The 16,929-nt window shown below is 39.1% G+C and overlaps 3 protein-coding genes across 19 annotated transcripts in view; 2 read left to right on the top strand and 1 right to left on the bottom strand.

Annotated features, from left to right (window-relative positions):
- Positions 1 to 1,982, top strand: part of RUFY2 (RUN and FYVE domain containing 2) — a 61,336-nt gene extending 59,354 nt beyond the window's left edge. For all 4 annotated transcript variants that reach the window (XM_023205079.1, XM_023205078.1, XM_023205082.1 and 1 more), the window contains 2 exons: positions 1,258 to 1,335; positions 1,423 to 1,982. In XM_023205079.1, the coding sequence (XP_023060847.1) occupies positions 1,258 to 1,335; positions 1,423 to 1,566 (222 nt within the window). In that variant the 3' untranslated portion in view covers positions 1,567 to 1,982. The remainder of the gene's footprint in view (positions 1 to 1,257; positions 1,336 to 1,422) is intronic.
- Positions 1,983 to 4,492: 2,510 nt separating this feature from the next.
- On the bottom strand, positions 4,493 to 15,400 carry HNRNPH3 (heterogeneous nuclear ribonucleoprotein H3). 8 transcript variants are annotated; one of them, XM_023205085.1, is made up of 10 exons: positions 15,195 to 15,400; positions 10,202 to 10,336; positions 9,533 to 9,671; positions 8,884 to 9,023; positions 8,300 to 8,386; positions 7,968 to 8,083; positions 6,363 to 6,498; positions 6,002 to 6,097; positions 5,821 to 5,913; positions 4,493 to 5,692 (listed from the first exon to the last, which is right to left on the bottom strand). In XM_023205085.1, the coding sequence occupies exons 2-10, from the start codon at positions 10,311 to 10,313 to the stop codon at positions 5,616 to 5,618; spliced, it is 996 nt and encodes a 331-aa protein (XP_023060853.1). In that variant the 5' UTR covers positions 10,314 to 10,336; positions 15,195 to 15,400; the 3' UTR covers positions 4,493 to 5,615. The 8 variants fall into 8 exon arrangements, with proteins under 8 accessions (XP_023060853.1, XP_023060851.1, XP_023060852.1 ...); XM_023205083.1 differs by having other exon boundaries at positions 8,839 to 9,023; positions 15,195 to 15,395; XM_023205084.3 differs by having other exon boundaries at positions 5,158 to 5,692; positions 8,839 to 9,023; positions 15,176 to 15,400.
- Positions 14,385 to 16,929, top strand: part of PBLD (phenazine biosynthesis like protein domain containing) — a 45,645-nt gene continuing 43,100 nt past the window's right edge. For 3 of the 7 annotated variants that reach the window (XM_023205099.3, XM_023205097.3, XM_023205096.3), the window contains exon 1: positions 14,385 to 14,626. Coding sequence is in view for 4 of the 7 variants with exons in the window: in XM_023205095.2 (XP_023060863.1) it covers positions 15,856 to 15,952 (97 nt within the window). In the remaining 3 variants the exon portion in view is untranslated. Of the gene's footprint in view, positions 14,627 to 15,386; positions 15,953 to 16,929 lie in introns of those variants that run through there. The other 4 variants (XM_023205095.2, XM_023205094.2, XM_023205093.2 and 1 more) reach the window with 2 other exon arrangements.

Here is a 16,929-nt window from a genome sequence, read left to right as displayed (position 1 = left end):
AGATTGCACCACCGCACTACAGCCTGGGCAACAGAGTGAGACTCTTTGTCTCTTTTCAAAAAAAAAAAAAAAAAAAGAATGTCAGGTTATTATAAATACTGCCTAAGACTACTTACATCCATTTTTTACTAACGTTTACATAGCAGCTATTAAATGTTATAAAAGTTGAGGGAAATAGCCATGTAAAACTTCTTAAGGTGAGGTCCTTTTTTTCCCCGCCTTTTTTCTGGAGACAGGGTCTCACTCTGTTGCTCAGGCTCGAGTGCAGTGGCACAATCATAGTTCATTGCAGCCTCAAACTCCTGGGCTTAAGCGATTCTGCCTTCTCAGCTTCCAGAGTAGCTGCAACTATAGGCTTATGCCACGCAGCCTGGTTAATTTTTTTGTAAAGATGGAGTCTTTGTTCCTCAGGGCAGTCTTCCCGGCCTCAAGCAATCCTCCTGCCTCAGCCTCCTGAAGAGGTCTTATAAAATAATGAACTTCAATATCTGATTTCCCTAATTTTCTTCAAATTTTAGGGTCTTAAGGTATAAGTTATACATAATGCCAACCTGTTGCATTTCACACAGTGAGAATTTATCTTTAAACATTGTTGGACTAGGATACCCCATTCTCCATGATGTGCTTATTTCACATCGCATGCCTGTATCAAAACATCCCATGTACCCCATAAATATGTTACTGTGTACCCACAAACATTTAAAAAATAAAATGTTGTTGGAGTATTTCTAAGGTTCTTTTAATCTTTAAGTTTCTTTTCCTGAAGAGAATTCCCATCAGTAACAGATTTTTACCTCTTTAAAGCATTTTTACATGTGTATATTCTAACATACACAATTGTATAGAAAGAGTAAAATGAACCATTGCCTATATTCAGTATTTATGATGTGCAGTCCTGATTTTTCATTTTTTCAATTTTTAAGAGACAGCTATGTCACCCAGCTTGGTCTTGAACTCTAGGCCGCAAGCAATCCTCTTACCTCAGCCTCCCAAGTAGCTGGAATTACCGGTGTGAGCCATTGTCGCCTGGCTGCAATCTTGTTTTTATACTTAATCCACATCCCCCTCCCCAACCCAGAATATTTTGAGGCTAATTCCATACACATTTTATCTACAAATATATACATCTCCCAAAGAAAATAACTTATTTTCCATTCTTCATATATCTATCCCTATAAATAATGTTCTTGGGGAAAAAGTTTTCACATGTAATTTTTAGTGTTACCAATTTGAGCATTAATATTTTCTTCCTACTAGGGACTGGTTTGGCTGAAAGACAAAGAAGCAACACATTGTAAACTTTGTGAAAAGGAATTCTCACTCTCTAAGAGAAAGGTAAGGGAGGTAGGAAGTGAGTCCCAAAATTTGGGATGCAAAAATGCTTATTAAAGTTTTTTTTTCCCCCTCTGATTTATTTAATAGCACCACTGTAGAAACTGTGGGGAAATTTTCTGTAATGCCTGCTCTGACAACGAACTACCTTTGCCTTCTTCACCAAAACCAGTACGGGTTTGTGATTCCTGTCATGCATTGCTGATTCAGAGATGTTCATCTAACTTGCCCTGAGACTCCAGAACTAAATCCTTATGTATGAAATTACCTACAATGACTGTTATGATGTTGTATACAAAGGTAACCAGACAGCTCTTCTTAAGCGGCTTTCGGTCAGTATTTGGTACCAGTTTATCTTCTACATATTTAGCTCATGGAAATTACAAGTTATATGATATTTCCTTCCCCATTGTTATTCAAAATGAATTTTCAACACAGCATGCTTAAAAATCATGTAACTCATTAAAAGGCCAGATAGCAGAGTTAACACAACTTGCCTTATCTTGTAAAGGCCTTCTTAAAAATAAGGCTTCAGATTGTTTTTTTCTTCTGAATTCTGTCAATTTGGTGGTGCGTGCAATTCTCTTAATGCACTTTAAAGCTTCACAGTTCTGAGACTGGAAATGCATAAAACTTTTTAGAAGTATTAATATTCTAATTCAACAGATTTTCATTATCTTTGTAAGATTTCAACTATATTTATTTGCCCTTTCTTCTCCCCCTCTCCCTTTGCTTCTTTTGCATTAGACAGAGCCAATATTTTGTCCTACAGAATTTCCTCTTGGTCTTTTTAAAAATCAGTTATTGTTGTGCTTGCTGATGATTTTCAGCTACAGTAGATTCATTATTTGGCCTCAGCCTCAACTTTTTTCCTTCTAATCTTGAAAGGAAGTTACATATAACCATCTTTTTTTTTTTTTTTTTTTTTTTTTTAAAGACAGTCTCTGTTGCCCAGGCTAGAGTGAAGTGGCGAGATCTCAGCTCACTGCAACCTCTACCTCCTGGGTTCAAGTGATTCTCCTGCCTCAGCCTCCTGAGTAGCTGGGATTACAGGCACACACCACCATGCCCGGCTTATTTTTTATTTTTTTTAGTAGAGATGGGGTTTCACCATGTTGGCCAGGCTGATGTCGAACTCTTGACCTCAAGTGATCCGCCCGCCTCAGCCTCCCACATATAACCATCTTTCTTTTCCTGTTTTATAGATCGTCCCATATGCTGTTTCACTAAATTGCTATTTTTTTAAGGGGTGACTCAGACCCCAATTCAAAGATGAAAACACAAATCCCTCCCCAGAAAAAAAAGTATGTAATAGTAGGAGATATTACAGGCTCCTTATAAAGATCCTCTCCTCTAAGCATTAAAAGTGAGAAAAAAAATCAGAACTTTGCTTTGGTAATGTATTAGAGTTCAGTTCAAAAAATTTTGTATTAACATTTTCATTGGAGTAAATTTTAGGAAGCATCACATTGTAGTGGCCTACCTGTATACATCCACAGTAAAATTTCACCATGTCCATTGAGCACCTCTATGCCAAGGGCGTTGAGATGATGAAATATACATACTTGACCTATTTCTTTTTTTTTTCGAGACGGAGTTTCACTCTTGTTGCCTAGGTTGGAGTGCGATGGCACGATCTCCACCTCCCGGGTTCAAGCAGTTCTCCTGCCTTAGCCTCCCAAGTAGCTGGGATTACAGACATGTGCCACCATACCCAGCTAATTTTGTATTTTTGGTAGAGACGGGTTCACCATGTTGGCCGGGCTGGTCTCGAACTCCTGACCTCAGGTGATCCACCTGCCTCGGCCTCCCAAAATACTGGAATTACAGGCATGAGCCACTGCACCTGGCCAGTACACTTGACCTATTTCAAGCTGACTCAATGAACACTAATCCAAGTTATACTGCTTATGGCATACCAAGAATTTAACTTGTATAAATTACCTCTGAATAGTCACATGAACACTATCACGATTCAGTATCCTATTTTTTACATTAATTAACTGTGCACTTTAAGTTTGTGAGCCTATAAAAAATACATAGGAAATTTATGGATTAAGAGCATTGTATTTAGTGGTTGATCCTAGGTACCTCCCTGCCCACAAAGGAGTTGCTTATTAATACTGCAGGATCTTTTCCTCATGAATATATACTTCTATGAAATTTAAAATTTTCTGAATAGCCTAAGTATACTTGAAGATCTATTTTCTCCAAAACCCGTAAATTTCCAGTCAGCTTTTGAGGTGTCAGATGTGACACAGATTTTTAGATGGTCTTTCTTGAATACTGATAGAAATGTCCTCAAGATAGGAATTATATTCTTGAACCATTTTATATTGATAGGTGGGATGGGCTAACATTTTTATGATTACTGAATAAGCATAAATGAAAGTTTTCAAATAGGCTTTTTTATTACTGTGCTTAGAACAAATTTTTAAATGTGACTTAAGTTGCTTAAATTCCAAGGCTGATTTCATTCACCAAACCATGATTTTTAGTTACCATTTAAGTTTCTCACTTTTCAAAACTCATGTATCACCACTGACTTTTTTTTTTTAGGCAGCTTTTATGACAGCAACTTGCTCCATGTAGTTTTGGCTTATTTAAAAACTATGCTAACTTTGGATTTTTTTGTTACAGAACTTTTAACAATCTGTATTTTGTGATTGTGAACTCGTTTTACTTTTCAAAACAGACTTAACATACCATCCCCTAACCTAGCAGTACTACCACAATAATGCTATCATGGTGCCAAGGAATTACAATTGTAATTCTTCTAACCTATGTTTAAAAAATAAAATGTGAATTTTATGAACTAAATAAAGATTTGGAAAATTAGCCTGCTTTAAAAGGGCAACTTTGGTTTCATTAATACTGTATACTTTTACTGCTTATGTTAAGAGGGTAATCCTGGGAAAATAAAACACATGTAACTTTCAAAAAAGACAGGTGGTATATGCCCTAATATTTAAATTGCTCATTAAAGGAAGTGGGTACAAGCATTAAGATGAATCATAGCTTCCATCATGAGGCTCCACATATATAGGCTGCCCTGGGGCTCCCTCTCCTAAATTGTAGACATCGTATGTAGTACCTTCTACCAATCTGATTTTTGAATTAGTAACTGACACAAAGCATTCTAGGACAGACGCCATACTATTATTATCTCCCACATTGACATTTATTAATAACATTTCTGGCAAAAACAAGTAACAAGTTCAATAACTGATTTCACATCAACAGGTTTCATTTTGATCCATTAGCCAATTTGGAAAAAAGCTATATTGATCAAAGGGATTAAAATTAAAAAGCACCTTTTCCTTGCTACATATAGATTCTTTAAACTAAAACTCCAAGCAGATATCAGATTGTTTTAATTGACTATGACATGGACTTGTTGCTTACATTTTTTAAAAGTCATCATTTATACAGTTATTTAAAAACCATATGCTCTATTGGGCAGAAAACTTAAAATACATTTGTGAGAATTATACTCCATAGTAAATACCTATGTACTTATACTGAATTCTTGTGTCACTGAGAATCTTAACCCTACTCTTAAGACATCTTGCAATAACCTGCAACTATCAATTTTTTGGAGACATTTTTGGTATTTCGGTCAAGTGCTGAAGGGATTTTACTCCAAAATCTAGGGCTAGAACAAACTTCCAACACTCCCATACCCAGGTAACACAATTATGCATATTCAGAAATCAATACCTCTTAGATCATTTCAGAGCTATGCCTGATAAATGACATTTGAAAAATAATAATATAGAAATAATTAGCTGAATTTATACTCCTGAAGCCACTTCATCTTTAGGCTTTATATTTACAGTGTTGTCCAGGAGGAATTAAAGAAAAAAGTTACACTAATTATTTGTCAAGCTCTATTCCAGATGTCTGCTTAAGACTTGCAGTTTATGCAAAGGTGAACCATTATCCTCTAAAATTACACCACACTATGTCTTGTAGAACTAATAGTAGAATACATCAACCCAAATCTTATGAAGGCAGCACATCTTTAGGAGTAACTAGTATATAAAAAGTATCAACATCAGTGGTTTGAATATAAAAATTTATTTTTAAGTCAAAGTATGCAACAAATAAACCTACAGAAAACAGATTTTCCCATCACAATCTGTTGCTTTACCAAATAATATTTTGAAAACACATTCCTTCAGTCATTATAAAGTTCTTAAAATACAAAAGAAATTAAATCTGTAAGAAAGTCTAGTAGACCAGATGCTGTTGTCAAGACTTGTATGTTGGTGTTTTTGCTTTCAGTACATCCCACGCCATCCACCTCCACTCATGCCACCTTGCCCATAGTAGCCTCCACTGCCTCCACCACCACGGCCTTAAGAAAAAGATATTAAGAATCACTCAGCAGGAGATATCTGTGCATAAAGTAATAAAAGTAATACCTGCACTTTAAAGTTTGCACTACATATGGGGACTAACACAAACTGAACTAGAGATACTTACCATAACCACCCAAGCCATCAGGAGTACCATATCCTCCACTGTAATTGTTTCCCATTCCCATTCTTCCAACTGATCCATAGCCTCCCTGATTATCTTTAAAAAGAAAAAAAAGAAAAAAAGAAAAAAAATTGAGACTCATTGATAAGTAGCTAACGCTGCATATTTTAAAAACTTTACATACCCATTCCATCTCTTCCGTAGCCTCCCATTCCAGAACCTCCCATGCCAGAGCCGCCTCCAGGAGTAGAATTCAAGAAGAGTTCAATATATCGATGTTCTTTAAGAAAAAAAGAGTAATGGGAGAAAGGAATGATGGATCAAATTCATCAATACAAGCTTTCTAAAAAAGATCAGTTAAGTAATATTAAACAAAATATGCTTATCAATTACTAGTACAGCGATATATAAAGCCCACAAAAAGCCATTATACAGGTCAAATGGTTTTAGATCCCAACAATTGCCAAGCGTTGCCTACACATCTTAGAGCCTCTTATTTTATAAATTCACGTCTAGGAAATAAGCGTGCCAAAGACATCACTTACGCATGTTATTTTTATCTTTAGACATGGCAGCTACTGCATCTTCATGTGTCACAAACTCTACATCTGCTTCTCCTGTGGCTCTCCCATCAGCTCCAATATCAATATGAACTCGTATTGGATTTAGTGGTGAGAAGAACTAAATAAAAGAAAACACCGGTTACTTACTTTTCTATTGAGAACATTAAAAGTAAATTACCACATAGCTTGATTTTTCCTCATCAATTAGGAAACTGCCCTGCCAGACTAATAACTTAAGTCAACTACAGAGGTTCTGTGAATATACAGAGTATACACTTAGGGATAATGTAAAGAATTTACTGCTTTTAAAATAAGGAGATAGGCGGGATGCAGTGGCTCACGCCTGTAATCCCAGCTACTCAGAAGGCTGAGACAGAGAATCGCCTGAACCCGGAAGGAGGAGCCTGCAGTAAGCCAAGATCACGCCACTGCACTCCAGCCTTGGGGAGACAAAGTGGGAGACTCTGTCTCAAAAAAATACACACAGAGAGAGAGAGAGAGAGAGAAATGGGGGTATCATGATTTGGAACCATGGGGTTTGAATAAACCTACTATTTAAAACTATATGAAATTGTTCCCCAAAAGGTATCATTTGGTTCTAATCATAAGGTAGCCAGGTTTTAAACCATCATTAAAAGCACTTAGAACTCAGGCCAATTGATTCCCAGTAAGATCTAGAGCAAACTATTGCATTTAAAGCCAGATAGTACTTTTGGCTTGAATGGCCATTGGGTCTCTAATGTAACTACTCAACAGGCAGAGGAATGGTGCGACCGGATTCAGCCCGTCAACTGAAGTTTGCTGACCTCCTAACAAATCTGAAACCAACCAGTTTCACATCAATGACAACACCAGTATCTATTTCTGTTATTTTCAACTCCTCAGTTTCTAATCACTACCTAGCCTAGAAAGCCAAACTAAATAATTAATACTTATATATTCACTCTTTCAAAACCTAATACAGGCCAGGTGTGGTGGCTGATGCCTGTGATCCCAGCACTTTGGGAGGCTGGGGCAGGCAGATCACAAGGTCAGGAACAGGCTGATCAACATGGCAAAACCCCGTCTCTACTAAAAATACAAAAACATCAGCCAGGCACGGTGGAGTGTGCCTGTAATCCCAGCTACTCAGGAGGCTGAGACAAGAGAATAACTTGAACCCGGGAGATGGAGGTTGCAGTGAGCCGAGATCACGCCACTGCACTCTAGCCTGGGCGACAGAGCAAGACTCCGTCTCAAAAAAGAAAAGAAAACAAACAAACAAAAAAAAAAGCAAAAAAAACAGTACAACAAAAGACACCAGCACAACATGGTATATAGTCGTCACCATTCTATGTGGATCAGTCTTTCATTATATTCTTAACTGGACTTCAAGAATGTAGCTTTTTACTTGCTTGAATCCTATGTAGGTTAACACACAATGGATACAAAAATATCCATTAGTGATTAGAGTTAAAGGTAGATCTATTTTTATATTCAAGGGATTTTGGTATTAAGCTATAAACACGAGACCATTAAGAAGGGCTTAAAAATGTAGCTACCAGGATAAGTATAAAACCACTAATAGTTTTATTAAAAATTACTCACATTAGCAATGTCATTTTCAGTTGCACGAAAAGGCAACCCTCTCATATGTACGAAATGACCACCATGAAAACCTGAACTTGCATCACCAGCTCCACCATAGCCATGTCCTCCCATACCTAGAAAACACAATTTGCCAAGATTATAAACTCTTACAGATCTAGGTAGGGAAGTATACATACATACTATACAAGGTATAAAGCTCTGTATAGGAATGCACTGAAATTTGTCTGAATTACCTTTCTTATACAAGTTTCCTATATTACCATTAAGAGTTTGCAAGGCAAATACTAAAATTTACCTATGAATAAAAATGTCTTTAATATTTATTTTACCTCTTCCATCTCTCATTCTGTCATCAAAGCCATCATTCCCATAGCCGTAATTGTTATAGCCACCATAGTCATCAAAACCTCCATAACCTGTTTGTAATTTAAGGAGAAATACATGACTACACACTTTCCAGAGATACATTTTATAATCTAGTTTACAAAAACATTTTGTGGTAAACAGTATGTGTAACTTGATTGCAGTTTGCAATTCCCAACTTAAAAGTCTATGAAAAAGCAGTCAACATGTGATGGAAATTTAAACTCTCAAAAGGTTAAGTTCAGACATGTAAATTAAATTTCATCCTTAAGCAAAAAAAGGTCAAAATATGCCAACATCTAAATTTTAATTTCTGTGTAAGTTTTCTAGGTGCCAATATGTGCATCAATCAAGTCCCACAGCTAGCCATGGGAATCCATATTTTCATGAACAGGTTTTAAAACCTAACAGGTACTGAAATTACTGCCATTTCTGTATTTCTTGACAAAGTGTCAGGAACATTAAGAAAATGACAACAGAACCTTTGTTCATTAGATACACATACCACCATCATATCCATCACCTCCTCGTCGCATTCTGTCATACATACTTCCACGCCCAGCTCCATAATAACCCCCTCTTCCTCCTATTGGTCTATCATATGGTCCCGGTCGCTGTCCCAGCAATCTTCTTGGTGGATCATAAAATCCTTTGATTTCACTCCTGCTACTTCTGAAGATCTCAATATACCTATTTAAAAATGTTTTAAGGTACAGGTTTCAGCATAAATGTATTAGTGTAAATTAGATACTGGGCAAAATGCAGTAAGTTTTTCTACATCTAGATACATAACCCAATTTAAATTGCCTAAATACACCGTAAGTTAACAGTTTAAACCTACAAACTTAATTAAATATTTAAGTTTTACAAAGAAATTAGTCACTGAAAACAATTCATAAAGTATAAATATATTTTTACTTTGTCTCTTTTAGTACATAATAGGTGTTTTAAAGGAAATAGGTGATTATACAAAAGCATTTATCAACAACATCCTACAGAGAAATGGAAACAATCTACTTTTAATTTATTAGCATTAATTCCCCACCCAAATCTGTAGTTTCCAAGTTAAATTTAGATTAATTATCAATTCTTTTAAACTACCCCAGAAAAATGTTATGGCTACCCCCCCATTTAAGCAATAGTGACCCACAACCCCCAAAAATAAAAATTTAACACCATCCCAAACTCTCCATCCCCACCTGTGCCCTATTCTTTCCTTGTGTTTCCCCAGAGCATTTTCTGCTATCTCCTTTGAAGCAAACTGCACGAAGGCCTCCCCTGTGCTTCTCCCCTGGTAGTCCATCGTCAATGTTATCCCATTTGGCACGATTTCCAACCCTTTAACCCAAGGACAAATAACCCCATCAAGGGGAACAGTGTTAAAGGCTGAAACATTCCCATCTGAATCAAATATTTAAAACAAGTCTAAACAAAACAAAACAAAACAAAAAAGCTTAGTTTCCCATCACCCCATAAATACAAATGAAAGATTTTTTTCAAATAATACTGGATTAAATAAATCTTTTTTGCGACCAGTGTAAAAACACTGTGTAATTACACACACTCTAAAAGCCCACCTATATTACATGAAAAAAGGCTACAAATCAAATATATGCTCCATATACTAATTCATGGTTCATTTCATCACAATTCTCAAATATGTTACTGCACATTAATTAGGCTTTACATATTCTACACATTCTGTATTGAATATTAATTGGAGCATATTATTTTAATACAGTAACCAAGACTATCATAGTTAAACTTCAAAGTTCCAAAATCAAAATGGGTTTTACAAATTAAAAACAGTGAAACAATACAAATATAAAATAACAATATTACTAAACTTTGACTAATACTAGAGGTACCTTGAAAGAACTGAACTATTTCCTCTTTGCTGCAACCAAATGGTAGTCCACGAAGTCGTACTGTCCCATCACTAGCGTCATTTGGACCATTATGTTTCATAACCCAATCCATCTCAATACCGTTTGATTTAAATGCTATAAAAAATAAACAAGCACATAGAGCAGTCAATCAAAATATACTCTTGTCAAGAGGTAATGAAGAAACACCTCTCAGAGGTGCCACAAGAGGAAATGTAACATGGGGCCAACTCCCGTGACAATGCCATGACAAAACTGTAGACCACCTTTCATATTTTGGGATAGGGAAAAGGCAATGAGACCTGAGCCCTCCAACAGAAAAGTACTGAATTTCTTAGTATCAATATTATATATTGCCTAATTTTAAGAAAACTTGCATAATTCTACTACCAGAGTCTTCAAACTATTTGACTGTGTCCCCTGAATGCCAACTCTAGCCTTTCCTTATCTCTCAACTTTTGATTCACCACTTTTCAGGTTTTTATTCACCTGATTATTCAAATTCTTTAAAACTTATTCAGAAGTTGCATATAATACCAGTATCCACTAACATCAAGAGCCTAAGTAAAAAATGCAATGAGTACTGACTCATGTTGGAAAAATATCACATAAGTCTAACCCTTTTAAATGCACTACAATTTTGAACACATCAAACTGTCTTTGAAGGGCCAACACTCTCACCTCTATTATAGCCAAATCTAGTTTAAACTCACCAAGAGTAAGATTATAAAATGACTGAATTAATTAGATTAAAACTGAGGTCAAAGGCTGCTCAAAAGCGAATGCCTTCCAACAGTACCTGTGTTTTTGAAGCCACTGGACAGTGTATAGAAACCAGTTTACTCAACTTTTTAATCAAATAGATTTAAACATAAACTTTAAAAAATACGTAATATACTTTTAAATAAAGCATGAAAGGTACATCTAGAAGCCCCCCTTCGCCTCCAAAATGACCTCAGTTCCCAGTTCCCTTCCCCAGAGGCAACCATCCTTCCGTTTAAAATTACATAGTATTTACAAAAGAGGCGAATGCAGAAGTCCTTCAGCTGCAGAAACTTACCAGAACCTTACAAATTTCACTATGCAGCTGTAGGAATCCTACTCACCTGAGTATTTCAAACCTTTCCCTCACCACCTCCTCCCCTGTAAACAAAACAGTTTGTTCATTTGATTCCTTTATGTTTGAAGATCATATTTCGTATCATCAACAGCATTCACTAATGCTTAATTTCATGTCATCTATTTGTTGGTGCAACTCTTAGGGGTGGCATCTGCAAAGGGTAAAGTTTTTTTCCCTAGAATTCATGCATTTAAAATATGCACACAAATAAATAGTATGAATCCCTATTCTGCCATTCACTGGTTACCTAAAGCACTTAACCTCTGAGCCTCTACAATTGTAAACTATAGCAGTGGTATCTATACCTCACTGGACTATTCAAGTGCTTGGTCTGCCTCATGTTAAGCATTTACTGATGGCAACCGTTACTGGATTTTAAGGGGCCCTGTAAAAGCCAACAAGATATACCATACACAAAATATGTGAACCTTAAAGGACAGAAAACAATTCAAACCTCGACGAGAACTGAGAATTGTTAAAAATTTTATTTCCCAAAGCCAGCGAAGGCTTTTAAAAAAGTTTAATACTAAAGAATAGCTCTGAGAGGAGGATGCCCCAACCCAGTTTGAAAAAAAAAAAGTTCAGAGATGTTTTGAAAACGCTTACCGTTTTATTTATTTTTTTTAATAGCACCAACCTAAAAAATAAGTGTTTCCCATAAAGGGTGATTTACACAGAACGGAAAAAGTGGTACAGATCTACACTCACTGCTTAATGAAAAATTTAAGAACTCTGCAAATTCAACCTTAATCTGTTGTGAAAGGATTTTAGTAGTTTGCATTTAAGGAGCAAATGCTTAAAAAAAAAAAAAGAAAAAAAAAATATTTTACTCATAAATCTTAGCAATTCACAAGAAAAAAATACTAGCAAGCCAATTGGATTTTTGGATCTGTCTGTACCAATGATAAGACCCAATGAAAACAAAAAAGTGTTATCAATGTTATCTATAATAAACACTAAACTTAACACAATTTTTAACTGCGTAAAACCCAACCAAATTCAGAACACTTAAATCTATTTTACAGGGCGACCCTGTATGCAAAGCACATACAATAAAGAGAGCCTCACTCTACCAACCCCTTCAAAACTAAAAATCCTACCTACAAAACAAAAACAAGAAAAACTCTAAGGGCACAGGAAGAAGCAATCTGCTCTAATAAAGCTGTCAGAAACTACTTAAAACAGTTTACTAATTATTCAGGATAATCCACCTCAACCTTTCTTTCCAACAATGTCATGGCTAATCACTACTCTGCTTTAAGAATTCTAGGTGCTAGTACCAATAAAATATACCACAGTTAAAATATGAGGATGGCTCTGGTCAGTTTTATGAGACTTTAAATATAATTGTTTAAACATTACACCAAGTGAAACAAGCCAGTCACAAAAGACTACATATGGTATAACTCCATTTGTATTCATGATTGTCTGAGGCTTGACAGGAGGGAGAATGCCAGCAAGGGGAATGACCAGTAAAGGGTATTGGTATCTTTTTGGAGTGACAAAAATGTTCTAAAATTAAATTGTAGTGACGGTCACACAACGCTGTCAATGTACTAACATTCACTAAATTGTACATTTAAAATTGGTGAAGTTTATGGTATGTGAATTATATACCAAAGTCATTAAAGAAAAAACATCCACTAGAGAACAAATGAAATAGAGAATCCTCTTAACACGGAGGCACAGCCTATCTTCTGAAGTAATGCATAAACGATTTTATGCATCAATAAATAACTTTCTAAATGGCAGCCCAGTGGTCAAGAAATGAGGATGAATTTTATTTTTTGGAAAAAGTGCTGATGATCTAAGTTTAACAGAAAATTTACATCATTCCTTCCCAATGGGCTTGCTCTTTAAAAAAAACAAAAAAACTAGACACACCCCTAACAGCTTAAGGAGGTAAGGTCTCTAAAATGTTAGTTTACTATGAACCATGTTTTTATCTACTGCAGTTTAGTCAGTTGTTTACCAATACAACGAAATCAAAGATAACATTATTTTAAAAAGGCAGTAAGATGGACTTCCAGATAACGGCACAACTGAAAAAGAGGACAGAAAAAAGGTGTGTGTGTGTGTAGTCCAATCCAATTAGTAAAGCTATTTGTTATAGCATATATAACTTTATAGGACAGTCTGGACTATCTTTTCAAACGGCCACTCAAACCTACTGTTTCAAGGTAAGATTTTCGTAAACTTTTCCTTGGCAATCTTGACAAAGCATCACTGAACATCTTCAACAATAGTAAGTTTTTGTTTTTAGAGCTGGAAAAGTAGGTAACAATATTCTTATAAAGTTTTACATGAATTATCAGAAATTCTTACTCTCAGGCCTTTCCCGTCCCTTTTGTACTGTGTCTTCAATGAAAATTACGGATCCAGTTCTCAGGACCCTCATCCGAATCACACCACCACCACGTGACTGGGTTTACAATTTGTTTTTCTGTTTAATAGGCTTATTCCCTTGTTTAAAATACGATTACAGTGTACTATACTCCTACACTTAAAAAAAAAAAGAAAAAAAAGCCTAGATACCAAAAGAAAAAAAGCCATAACCGTATTTTGAAGTATTTTACAGAGCCTTAATGCCAAGAAAAAAAAAAAAAAAAACTGCACAAAATACAACTCTTGGAAGATTTAATATCGAAAGGAACTCAATTCCAATACATACACATCTACCATCACTGGGTTGTTTTAACTGTTTCCCAAAAGTGAAACTTAAAAACAAATTCTAATATATATATGCCAAACTACGCAAAACAATTGCTACATCACCCACCCCCACCCCCAAAGTTCAAAAAGCAACAATCACAGTTCACTGGGCCCAGACGACCTACTTGAAACATGTCCATTTCACATTCCTATTTGATAAATCACCCACTTTTCTGCTTACAAAATCACCCCCGAAGTCCTTATTAACATTTAAACATGAAAAAAAAAAAAACCCCTTCGGAAAATCAGTACGTACTCTTTTCGAAGTTCCAAATCTGGAATATAAGGGCCGGCTAAGCGTCCTTTATTCCTCCCAGGAGACTTTCCGTTTATCTAGCTGCCCTAGAGACCAGAGAGCTAGGGAGAGTACGCCCCTTCCCCCTCCCGCCAGCAGCCAAGCCTGGCTTAAAACCCTTCGCCACCGGGCGGCGGAATTACAAAGGAGGCCGTCTGCCTCCTTTGTCCTGGATTTGAGAGTTGAGCACCTTCGTCGCCATTGGCTTTCCTCCCCCAGCTCCAGCCTCTCTCATCTTGGGAATCTGCGTCAGAAGTCACTCGCAGTCCCGTCAGCCCAGGTAGCCCTGCCGAGACTGCGGAGGAAGGGAGGCCGCGGTGGGAGGCCAGGCCCATCCGGCGCCATTTCCATCGGGAGCGCGCCCGGCAACCCCGATCCTCCCTCCACCCAACTGCCCGGTCTTTCCCTGCTTGCTTCACTACCCACCCTCATCCCTTCCCGGGAGCTTTGACCACCCCCTCCCCTGGCCTTCTAGATCAGTTTTCGGAAGCTGGGGGACAAAAAGTAAAAAGAGCGGGGAAGGGCGGGAAGCCGAGGTGGCCGCGCCACTGTACCCAAAATGGCGGAGGCCAAGCCAGCAGGGAAAGGGGGAAATGCTGGATGTCCCCTACTTCGGGCCTCGGCGTCGTCCACTGAGTTCCACCTGAGCAAGTCCTCCCATCTGCAGGCCGCCCTCCTTGAAGTGGGAGATGGTCCGGGAGGCGCAGCCCCGCCGCTTCCAGGCGGCGGCCTCCGAGCGGCGACCACCACACTACCCCCCAACCCAGCCCCTCCCGGCCTCTTTCGTCCTTCTCCCGACTCCGCTCTTGAAACCACCAGCCCAACCTACCCCCTTTTACTTCAGATACCCTGTCAGGCGATAGTTACGCCGACTCTGCTGCTCGCGGGGTCCAGTCGAGAGAAGGGAGAAGTCGTTTGCCTTGTGTAGCGCTCACCACAACGGTTCTCCCAACCGTCTCCAGCAGTGACAACCGCTTAGGGAGCTGCGCAGCACAGCAACTGGCTTGGGGGGATGGGAGGGAGCGAGCAAGAAGCGGGGGGCGGAGCGAGAACTGCGAAGGCGGCCGGCCCCACTCTCGCGAGACGGGAAAGTCAGGTTCGCCGGGCGCTGGCAGCACGAAGCGCGCCTGCGCGGTGGTGGGCTGCCCAGCTGTTGGGGGCGAGGTAGACAGAGCAGAGGTTGGTCCAGTTAAAGAGCTGCCGTGCGTGCAGTCTTTCTTGCTTACGGTAGAACCATCTAGTTTTCAGAGCATACCATTCTGCCGCCTCGGGGCGATGGCAATGACAGTTCTGCCAATGTGTAAAAGGAACCGTGCTGTCGCGGTCTGGATAAGTTCTCCGGTGATCTGCCCCCACCGTGAACAAATTCCGTGAGGGCCCCGCCCTTGCTCGGCATCGACGGCGCGGAAAGGGCGCCACGTGGTTCGGCCGGCAGACGCGGGGCGGATTTTCTGGTCCACCATGTTTGCATTGTCCTGTGAAAAATAGGAGTGTTTCTGGGCCGCGAAGATGAAAACGTCCATCAGGGCCGATTTCGGCTCTGGGCTGGGAGTCTGCCTTCTTCTGGCCGGGAGCTGCTGGCCGTCCCCCAGCGCGCTTCGTCCCGGTGCGCCGCGCGGGACCAGGGTTTCTTGGGTGAATTCGTGTCCACGTTTCTGTTCTCTCTGCAAATCCTTCCTCTCTTTCTCCTCTGGCCTTCGCGTTTTTATCTCTCCCGCCGTCGGTGCCTCGGGGACTGATTAGCCTGTAGAGGCCGACGTTGGGTTGTTTTCTATAGTTTTGCGTTGTTGAAAATTGCGCTTCCACGTGACACCTAATAAGTACATTTTGGTTTTGCAGTCATGCCACTAAGGTTTTTAATGACATATTATGGCCTTTTTTTTAAGTTCCAAAAAAGGCCGGCCGCGGTGGCTTACGCCTTTGAGAGGCCGAGGCGGGAGGATCGCTTGAGCCTATGAGTTGCAGACCAGCCTGGGCAACATAGTGAGGCGCTATCTCTACAAAAAATACAAAGAATAGCTGGGCGTGATGGCAGCGCACGGGAGTAGATGGGACTCCCAAGTAGTCCCAGCTACTCGGGAGGCTGGGCAAGAGGATGGTTTGTGCCCTGGAGGTTGAGGCTGCAGTGAGTCGTGATTGCACCAGTGCACTCCAGCCTGGGCGACCTTGTCTCAAAAACAGCAACAACAAAAAACCGAATTTCTGCGCGAAGAGTTAAGGGGAAGCCTGGTAAAGAGATAAGTGCAAGTTCATCCTGGCTAACATGGTGAAATCCTGTCTCTACTAAAAAAAAAAAAAATTAGCCGAGCGTGGTGGCTTGCCCCTGTAGTCTCAGCTACTCAGGAGTCTGAGGCAGGAGAATGGAGTGGACCCAGGAGGTGGAGCTTGTAGTGAGCCGAGATCGGGCCACTGCACTCCAGCCTTGGTGACAGAGCCAGACTCCGTCACACACCCCCCCACAAAAAAAAAAAAAAAATCAGTGTAAGTTCCAGTGCAAAGCGTCAGGAAGATGGCGTAATGTTAGAAATGTGGGTGAAGCTAGATTGTAGACAGTCTTCAATGTCTGGCCAAAAGACTTTGAAC

Source organism: Piliocolobus tephrosceles, chromosome 9, assembly GCF_002776525.5.
Source record: "Piliocolobus tephrosceles isolate RC106 chromosome 9, ASM277652v3, whole genome shotgun sequence".
Lineage (NCBI taxonomy): Eukaryota > Metazoa > Chordata > Mammalia > Primates > Cercopithecidae > Piliocolobus > Piliocolobus tephrosceles.
This window is presented reverse-complemented; position numbering and strand designations above follow the sequence as displayed.

Excerpts from the sequence above, each read along its gene's own strand:
- HNRNPH3 (XM_023205084.3), bottom strand. The coding sequence starts at position 10,313 with ATGGATTGGGTTATGAAACATAATGGTCCAAATGACGCTAGTGATGGG. Across the intron at positions 9,672-10,201 it reads AATAGTTCAGTTCTTTCAAG|GGTTGGAAATCGTGCCAAAT; the intron begins GTACCTCTAGTA and ends CTTGGGTTAAAG. Across the intron at positions 8,084-8,299 it reads CAGAATGAGAGATGGAAGAG|GTATGGGAGGACATGGCTAT; the intron begins GTAAAATAAATA and ends TGTGTTTTCTAG.